The following is a 10,485-nucleotide window of genomic DNA, read 5'->3' as shown; positions in this document are numbered from 1 at the left end:
GCTAGCTGTGCACAGACAAATCATTTTCGGTGGGGCATCAGTGTCTGCTTGGACAGCTTGTGTGTGAAACATGGTCCAATTCTCCCAGGATATTAAAGGAAATGGAGGGGAGTACACAGGGAAAGTGTGTAAGCAGGGCCATCGCTCCGAGGTGGAGAAGGTCGGGCCATCTCAATCACAGATGCCCTCTGCCTTGCATCCTTGAATTTGTGAGACAGCCGCCCACTGCCTCTGTTGAGATTACATCATAAATTACTCAGGCGCAAGCAGACCAGAGATGAGAGCAGTTAGAGGCAGCCCAGAAACCAAACAAGGGGTGCTGGCATTTGTAAAAAAAAAAAAAAAATCTGATGGAGATGAGGTAAGATTCTGGAAGTGGGTCAGCAGGTCCGAACAACAGAGAGGCCCACCAATAATGTCCTTGCTTGGCCTCCCCGGGGGTCGGGTGTTCTTTCCCGCCCTCATCCCCCTCTCTCCTGCCTTTTTCCTCTCATGCCATCTTTAAAAAACACACATAGGCAGAAATCAATCCATCAAATGTCATTACAGATTTATTAAGCCTGATGTAGAAAGACATTTAACAGTAACATCTCCAGAAAGCATAAAAAGAGCACTTCTCTTCAGTCTTGTGCTTTGAAAATCTAAATATATTTTTATCATATAAATAATTCTTTTCATGTTTTAAGTGCATCTGTGTTTTTTTTTTTCTTCTCTCCTTTAATTTTCATTTTTCAATTGGCCAAAGCAGAAGTCGACGTTGACTGAAATGAAGCCATTTGCAAAGCTAATGGTGTTGAGAGGCATGTCTCTGCTATTCCGTATCAGCTAGGTTTCAGAAAGGTGGTTCAATATCTGCAGCATTAAAATGAGGGACAGCCTCCAGCAAAATCATAATTGAACACACCCAGGTCCTTAATGTCAGCAGTTGGGTTTCCTGATGCAAATGACGATAAGGTTTCAGATGGAAACAGTCTATTTCCAATAACTGCTGAGTGGAAAAAAAAAAAAAGAGACTTTTTTTTCAACACAAAGGAAAGAGTTATCCTGTATAAAAATGTAAATAATATACTTATAGAAACCTTTTTGATGGAAATCAGGGGCTCCATACAATCTTGGCGAGTGTGTTGTTATTTTTTCACAATAGCTCAAAGAAGTAGTGTCTGTTATTTAGGGCTTTAATTACAGTTCTCAAAGTAGAATGATTTTCCTTAAAAAAAAAAAAACTCTTTAGATGCAAAAAATAATGGCTTTTGTGATATAATTTAAGGGTTTTCTTCGTCTCCACCATCGGAATTTATTTCTATTGGTAAAATTGTATTTAAAAAAAAATTCCCCTTCTACAGATAATTTCAATGCTGCGGCATCACACACAGGCATACATCTTAAGTGCCTCCAAACAAAGTCATTTAATTCAGCAAGGGGCTGCTGTGAATGTTTTTGCTTGATTTAAGTTAGGTGGGAGATCCAGATCAGATTGTTCACGATTAGGAGGGAGTACAGGATGGTGGCACCATGGGACAAAAAAGGGAGCACTTTTTCTGAAAATCCCTTCTTTTTTTTTTGTTCGTTTTTGAGACGGAGTCTCACTCTGTCACCCAGGCTGAAGTGCAGTGGTACCATCTCGGCTCACTGCAACCTTCGCCTCCTGGGCCCAAGTGATTCTCTTGCCTCAGCCTCCCAAGTAGCTGGGACTACAGGCACGCGCCACCATGCCCGGCTAATTTTTTTGTATTTTTGGTAGAGATGGGGTTTTGCCATGTTGGCCAGGCTGGTCTCAAACTCCTGACCTCAAGCGATCATCCTGTCTCGGCCTCCCAAAGTGCTGTGATACAGGTGTGAACCACTGCACCCAACCCCCTTCATTTGTTTCAAGCAGGAAAGCCATCATTTCCGGCTGGTTGTTTGTCTTTGGGCCGTGACAATGCAGCAAAGCCTTTGGAAATTTCAAACAGTGACTGCATTGAGAGCTAATATTCAGGATGATGGGGAGTAAACGAAATTGGGGCTAGCCAAGGGAAGAATTTTCCAGATCCCAGAGAGGTGGGCATAGATGTCTATCTGTGATGAATCTGTTTGGCCACAGGGTGGTATAATCTTCCTAGCAGAAAAGTTTTTGTTTGTTTTTTTTTCATTGCAAGGACAATTTATAATCATCAAAAACAAGTGAAACATGGTTTTGATTAAAACAGCCTGTTGGCTCAATAATCTCTGTAATTTCAAAAGCATCCTTAATGCAGAAGAAGAACACTGCGATGTCAGGAATGGCCTGGGGCCCCATTACAACAGCAACCGAATAAATAAGGAGAAGAATCTTGAGGTCATAAAAACAAAATTAAGCTAATGTTTCAAATTTTGACAATTATGAATTCTTCCTCTAAGAAGACATTAAAAAAATTTTCAGGCACTATTAGATAAAATACAAAGAGAATAATTCTACATGGATGAGTTTGCAGTTTTCCCACGGGGTAAAGCATGCCTTTAAAGGAAAACTCTGAATTAGGACGTTGATTCCTCCCTAGATCCAGCAATTGGACGGGACTCATGCAGACAGACAAACTTGGTTCTTATAGTTTCTTTGTAAACTCAGATCTAATTCTTTCATAAGCTATTGAAAGAGAATGACCAGGAAAAAATTACAAGCATATTTTTTCTATACAAAAGAATCCCCATTGTGGACCAGTTTGGTAGGAAACAGAAACAAGCAAATATAACAAAATCTGTGTTCATACATGGCGATATAGTATATACAAATATGTACAGTATAAAAATGCACGAAAGGCTTATGCTCCCAGCCATCCAAGCTGCATTGTACTCAAGGAAAACGGCCTGGTTTTCCTTCCTAGTATACAGGCAAATGTATTATATACAGCATGCAGGTGATAGAAAATTAGTGCGCTTGCACAGAAACATTCTACAGGTATGGTTGCAGTCATTTTTCTTTGAAAATGACCGGTCTGCTTTCTGAATATAAAAATGTGTTTGCCTTTCTCTGCTGGCAAACACTTTCTTTTAGAGCAAGGATGAATGTGATCCTTGAAGCTTGCTCTGACCCACTTCCCCCGCCTGCCCTTTCTAAAAGAAATTTAAAAAAAATCTAGAATTAATGCAAGGGAGCAAATATGTAACATAAATGTGTGTGATGTCAGGTTTCCCAAAAAGGTATAAAAGCTCTGTAGAGCAAGAACTGGCTGGCCATTAAAAAGACTGTATGATCACCTAACTTCTTCATTTTAAAGGGGTTTAGAAGTTTATGATTCATGCCAACAGTGCCTGGCTGTTAGGAATCAAAGTCAGAAGGGATTAGAAAGGACATCATCAGGAGATCAAAAAGTATATTATAACCCAAGATATTGTGACATTTAGGAACCCTGAAACACATGACAACTGTTTTGTGTGTCGGCTTTTTTGACTTGCATTGCACATTCTAGCATCTGATGTGTTAGAAGGCTCAAGTATTGTCTTGTAAACTGGAATGTTTCTGTAATATTTATTTCAATGCACGACGGGCACCATGTTTACTTCTCTGAAAACCAGTTGAACTTTGTGTGTACTTAAAAAATATACATACACATCTATCATTCCTGAATGTTATATGGGTCATTTAGAATGTTAAAATATTGGCTGGGTGCAGTGGCTCACGCTTGTAATCCCATCACTTTGGTAGGTTGAGGTAGGCAGATCACAGGGTCAGGAGTTCAAGACCAGCCTGACCGATATGGTGAAACTCCATCTCTACCAAAAATACCACACACAAAAAAAATAAAGCCGGGTGTAGTGGTACGTGCCTGTAGTCCCAGCTACTCAGGAGGCTGAGACAGGAGAATCTCTTGAACCCACAAGGCAGAGGTTGCAGTGAGCTGAGATCACGCCATTGCACTCCAGCCTGGCTGACAGAGCAAGACTCCATTTCAAAAAAAAAAAAGTGAAAATATTACTGTGTAAAGTCTTCATATTTGAGACATAATTGTATGATTGTTCTAATTCTGTTAATATTAGCCGTTGGCAGGGGATTGATATCCAAATGTAGATTTCAGGTTCAAGACAATTCAGTGAACACATTGAAATTTATTTTCCAAAGGAGTTGAATGGAGTGGTTAGATTTTTTTTTTTTTAGTAATGCCTTTGTTCAAATTTTTCAACTTCTCCTGGGGTTTCTCACCAAAAAATTATTTCTTGTACTTCCAAAAGCTGTTTTAAGCAAATAAACATGATACAAAAGGCTGTGAGTATTTAATCTATCTTTTTCAAACAGCCTGTATTTTAAAAGGCCTTAATAATAATCATATGGCTGTTGGTAAAATCATTTGTATGCCTAAGGATATCAAGTCAGGATGTCATTCCTTGGAAGAGCCATTTTACTCGGAATATATTGTTCCAAAGGAAATGGACAGAGTCCTGTTGCAGAAATAGTGTTCCACCTGGTACTAGCATTTTAAAACAGTCCTGTTCTAATCCATAACACATTTCTAGTTTTCCCTGAAGCTTTGGGCTGCCTTGTGCATGAATAATTTTTGGAGAAACACCCACACCCGTTAGCCCATTGTTCGTAACTATTGGAAGAAGATTAACTAGAGCCTGAAAATTGTATATCTGCGTATGCCTCTGAATCTGTCACAGGGAACCAAAGGAGATAAGTGGCTTTTACTTTGGATGAAGAGGTAAAATTCCCCAGTAGAAATTCTTAAGATGATTCACAAGTTTCAAAATGTTTAATGCTTTCCTACAATGGAAACATGTCTCTCTGTCTGGGGGGATGGAAATTTGTATCTCTCCAGCTCAATCTTTGTCTAAAAGCATTTCATAGATATTTTGAGAAAGTGCCACATAGAGGAAAGGAGAAAATGAAATTAGCATTTTAACATCTTACAAGGGGAAAAATACACGAAAAGTTCAGTTGTGATTTCTTTTTGCCCAATGCGTGTTTGAAATAGATACTGTTATTGTTCCTTAGAACTACATATGTGCATGTTTTAAAACCTTTAATATATTTCCTTATTGTTATTATTTTTGCATTCATCTACATCTTACTATCCTTGTTGCAGAGAAGAGAGGATGTGAAAAATGACATTTGGGCTTTTTTTTTTTTTTTTTTTTAAACAAAAGCATTTAACAAGCTTAAAAAATGAAACTCAAGGAAAAAGAAAAGAAGGTTTGAACACAGTCAAATAACCTGAGAAGTGACAGATGGAAAAGCAACAGAATGCAAGCACCTTGTAAGGCCTGTAATCTTTGGATTTACTGTGAAAAGTTTCAGAACATCATAGACTCTTAACTGCCACATTGTCCAGAGACCCTGGAAAATAACAGTGAAATTCATATGTATACACATGTATATGAATACACACACACATGCATGCAGACTGTCTTCACACACCCCTCCTCACCACTTAACCAGTTACATAAATGCTTCTTAGATATGTAATTGCATTTGTTTGTTTTCTGCATTTCAGTTAAGTTCAGTGGCTTGCGCCTGTGACATTAATTATGCAAGATTCAGACAACCAAGCAGGCACATTTTGGGGGTGAGTTTTAAGAAATCTGTGACCTGAAAGAAATTCTGTGGGGACTGTCTGGGCTATCCCATTTATTCTATGATTATATTCTGTTTTTAGGTCTTGACCTATTTTTAAGCTATTTCCTCTCTGTATGCTTTTCAGAAAAATAATCCTTATTCTGAAATACTAATATTTTGATTCTACATGAACTCTGCCCCTTGAATGTCTTGCTGTCAGCTCTCTTTAGGAGCTGTTGCAAAACATCAGGAAGGCCAGGCTGTTGTGTGAAGTGTTTACTGTTGTATCCCACGGTGCCTAGGAGAGTGTCACACATAATAGGTGCCTAATAATATTTGTTAAATGAATTTGCTAAATAAATATAATTTCCTGTGGTGCCCTGTGCCACCAGTGCTTTGCAACATGCTGTGTATCTGGAGGATTTGCTCAACTACAAAATAAGGCCAAATACATAACATTTAAATATTGACATATGCATTTTTAAATGGACATTTCAATTTGCCGCTGGTTGGTGGTCTTAGCTGGAAGGAGGGATGGGGAAGGAAAGGCAATCTCTTGCTCTCGCTGGTACCAAGAGGTGGTGGCAGAATGGAGATACTTGAGGGTAATTTGCATTATATTTGCATGTCATCCTCCTTTCCAATTTTAAAGTTCTAACTTATCAGAACTGTGTTTCATTCAGGGAGAGGAGAGCAGTGGTATGAAGGTGGATAAAGACATTCTTCTGAGTTCACGTTATTTAGTTTTTACCTCCAGAAAGAAGTTTCTAGAAGCCTCAGAGGGCTGGCTGAACGAAGACAGACCTGGCCTCTAGGCATATGCTGAGAGCCAAGTGTATGCCCCAGTGCCAGCCCAGATCTTGTTTTTTAAGGTGAACATGAGCAGCCTTCCCTCAGTAGTGACATACATGGTTGCCAGGCGGCAATTCATGAGCCTTACCAAATTTATCAATATTTTCGTCTCTCACCTCCCACCCCACCCCACCATAGAAATTGCGCTAACAAACTATATCGATTATATGTTGAAGCAGATGGTTTATTTTTTTCATTCTTAGAAGGGAAACAATTTCCATGGAGCTGGGAATTGTATTAATCCCCCCACCCCCTGTTGGGGCAAGGGCTCAAGAATCCACTTTGGATGGTTGCGGTGGAATCTGAATTATGTAACTTTGGCCTAATAACCCTGGATTGGAGCAGGCAGTTTTAAACAGCTTCAAGAACCCCAATAATAATGCATTGATTTTCCTTTAATAGAATTTCCTTTTTGAAGGACGGTGCTCAGTAGAGTCCAGTCCACCCTTCAATCTTAACCCATCCGAAGACTGTTCCTTTCCAGTCGAGCTCCATTCATTTCTGGTTGAATAGGTTAAGCAAAGACAGACCTCGCTGTTCTCAATTCACTTTATGATCCTCCCATCATAAAAAATAATATCAGCACCTTGCTTTTCATGTCAGAACTACATTTGAGCCGCTATTCCCTATGCCCATGAGTAAATCCCATAAAAGCCGCCCCGTTGTACTGTTGCTATTTTTCCTTGTGGGTGATTGATTGATGGATGAGTGCTGACACTTCAATGAAGCTATTTCGACTGCCATCTCAATCCGATGATGTGAGGGGTATATTTTCTGTCCATGCCTCATTACTTCAGAATGACATTCCTGGAACTTCATTTACTTTTTCCCTCCTTCCCCGAAGCGCCATATTTTTTCCCATCTAGGTTATGCATGCCATAAAAAAAGCAATTTGCTATTATATGTGGCATAAGGGCAACACTTTCCCTAGGAGGTAAATAAGAAGTTTTTTTTTAATCCCAATGTTGAATTTAGGGATCATGTCAAAATTTCCAAAACAATTCCAACAGGCAGCCTCCTCGAGAAATTGTGAGGAAGAGATATTTGGCTTCATTTTGTCAGTGTTGAGTTTTTTAAAAAATAACCTTGGTAATTAAAGCAACAAGAGAAAATATTCTTTTGTTTCAGAATCATCTGGTTCCTAGTGTTGTGCCTAGAATAGTATAAATATTTCACCATAGTGGAGTAGCAATTTACCACATAATCCAGACTTACTTGTCCTGTGAGAATAAGGAAATTCATTGTTTAAATGCAATGATGGATTTATCTATTATAGGTTGCTTTCAATTGTATAGAAAATGTTCAACCAGAGTAAACAGATCCATCCTTGCGTCTCCAAACTGTGCACTAGGTATGCAAGACTTTCAGTATTAAAACATGCTCTTAGCTTTTCCAAGTTGACTTAGGACCTGATTTTAATCTGTGTAATACAGTATTCCCGTTAATAATAACGTATAATTAAGACATCCGTTAAAAATCCATAATGTTAATTTAATGGAGAAAATCTAATACAGTTCTATTGGAATTTTTACGTTAAATTAACTTTAACGGGCTTTTAATGGATGTCTTAATTAGATCTCATTATTAACGGGAATATTCCACAAATTAAAATCGGGCCCTCAAAGTTTTAATGAAAAAAGTTGCGGGAACACATTTAAAATGGACACCCTATTTCATGCTTTCTGTTGCTTCTAAAGCTAAGTGGCGTTTTACAGCCCGCAAATAGTCCTCCGAAAAGGATTCCCAGAAAAGGCTGTGTGGAACTGTCCACCCTGCAATGATGTCATCTCACGTTCTCTCAGATTCTGCACTTCACCAATTCTCCCAATTTGCAGTTCTCATACGACAGTGGTGCGTGCTTGAAACTTTTTTTTTTTTTTTAACCAATCAAGATAATGATGATGATCAAGGTGCTCACCACTGCATGGGAACAGTCTTTGGCAGCAACATGGTTAAGCTTAACTATTTGAACAAGTTTCACAGAAGATGAACATTGTTCAGGGGTTTTCTTGGCTCAAACTCTGGTTTAACTTAATAATTCTTCTACTTTGTAGTGATTAATGGCCCCCTAGTGCAGGGGCAGGACTGGGCAATCCAGGTGCAACCGTAATTGTTACACTGAACAGAAACATTTCCTTTAGACAAACGTTCCCAGAGGGGTTATAAATAGGAAATGGACATTACCATGAAAAGTAAGCCTCCAAATGTCTACCTTGAGTGCAGCCCACGTGGACATTAAACTATGAAGACTTATACTCCCCCTCGTACCCACTTTCCTGTTACAAACTGACAAAATAAGTACAGCAATGTTCTCAGTCATTACTTTTCTTCGGTGGCACTTTGTTCTCTTGTGACAGTGAAAAGGGTCCTTGTAGAGACGAGACAGACCCATTGCAGTTTATCAATGAAAATCTAATATCGCCCATAAGCAGAGAAGTGGAAATCAATACTTCATTACCAAATTGTTAGTGAGGATGAAGAGAAATGGCTGGGGTGATTTTTTATTTTTTGGCAGTCTTCTTGGAGCCAGGGTGTCAGGAGGAGTTCAATGAGTTCAATGTCAGAAGCAGAATGGTGCAACGGAGAAGGGTTCAGTGTGAGGGGATCCAGGCTGGAAAGTGGGGACTAAGGCATTCGTCCTGTAACGGGAATCAGAACAACAGAAAAAGATGCATTATTTTCTGAGGTGTAGCCCAGGCGATTCTTCCCCGGGGGTAATCCACTTGCCCATCTCCACTACTTTATTGTCGGAATGTTCGGAATAGAGTCATAGTTATATAACCAGACCGTGGAACAGGAAAAGGAGGAATCAACTTAAAGAAAAAACTATTTAAATACTATATGTTTTCACTCATAAGTGGGAGCTAAACACTGAGCACACATGGACATAAACATGGAAACAACTGGGGCGGGGGAGGGAGGAAGGAGGGAATGAGTTGAAAACTATCAGGTACTATGCTCAGTGCCTGGGTGATGAGATCCATACCCCAAAGCTCAGCATCATGCAAAATTCCCATGACAACCTGCACATGTACCCCTGTATCTAAAATGAAAGTTGCAATATTTCTTGTTTTTTTTTTTTTTTTTGAGACAGAGTCTCGTTCTATCGCTGCACTTGTGCAGTGGCATGATCATGGCTCACTGCAGCCTCGACCTCCCAGGCTTAAGTGATCCTCCTACCTCAGCCTCCTATCTGGAACCACAGGCACATGCCACTATGCCTGATTAGGTTTAGTTTTTATTTTGTAGAGCCTGTGTTGCCCAGGCTGGTCGCAGACTCCTGGGCTCAAGCAGTCTTCCCACCCAGCCTCTCAAGGTGCTGAGATTATAGTTGTGAGCCACTTAGACTGGCCAAAAAGTTTCAACTTTAAATTAAAAAAATTTTTTTAAAATATAATGTGTGGAAGGGATATTTGTATACCCATGTTCATAGCAACGGTATTCACAATCGCCAAAACTCAGAAGCAACCCAAGTGTCCAACGGAGGAATGGATAAGCAAATGTGATATGTACATGCAATGGAATATATTACTCAGCCCTAAAAAGGGAAGAAATTCTGACACATTCTACAATGTGGATGAACCCTGAGAACATTATGCTAAGTGGAAATAAGCCAGTCACAAAAAGAAAAATGCTATATGATTATACCTCTCTAAGGTATCTAGAGGTAGACAAACTCACAGAAACAGAAAGAGGAATGGTGGTTGCCAGGGGCTGGGGATGAGGTGCAAAAAGAAATAAGAATTCTTGTTCAATCAGTACAGAGTTTCAGTTTCTTCTTTTATGAGATGAAAAATCTGTAGATTAATATTGTTATGTTTGCAAAACAATCTGAATGTACTTAAAGCCACTCAACTGTGCACTTAATAGTTAAGATGATAAATTTTATGATATGTGTATTTTACTGCAATTAGAAATAAAAATACATAGGGCCGGGCGCGGTGGCTCAAGCCTGTAATCCCAGCACTTTGGGAGGCCGAGGCGGGTGGATCACGAGGTCAAGAGATCGAGGCCATCCTGGTCAACATGGTGAAACCCCGTCTCTACTAAAACTACAAAAAATTAGCTGGGCATGGTGGCGCGTGCCTGTAATCCCAGCTACTCAGGAGGCTGAGGCAGGA

At 39.5% G+C, this 10,485-nt stretch overlaps 1 protein-coding gene across 2 annotated transcripts in view; it reads right to left on the bottom strand.

The window, feature by feature from the left end:
* Positions 1-5,214: 5,214 nt before the first annotated feature.
* Positions 5,215-10,485, bottom strand: part of TSHZ2 (teashirt zinc finger homeobox 2) — a 518,813-nt gene continuing 513,542 nt past the window's right edge. For both annotated transcript variants that reach the window (XM_017496884.2, XM_017496885.2), the window contains exon 3: positions 5,215-9,003. Coding sequence is in view for 1 of the 2 variants with exons in the window: in XM_017496885.2 (XP_017352374.1) it covers positions 9,002-9,003 (2 nt within the window). In the remaining variant the exon portion in view is untranslated. The remainder of the gene's footprint in view (positions 9,004-10,485) is intronic.

Source organism: Cebus imitator, unplaced genomic scaffold (genome assembly GCF_001604975.1).
Source record: "Cebus imitator isolate Cc_AM_T3 unplaced genomic scaffold, Cebus_imitator-1.0 Scaffold224, whole genome shotgun sequence".
Lineage (NCBI taxonomy): Eukaryota > Metazoa > Chordata > Mammalia > Primates > Cebidae > Cebus > Cebus imitator.
This window is presented reverse-complemented; position numbering and strand designations above follow the sequence as displayed.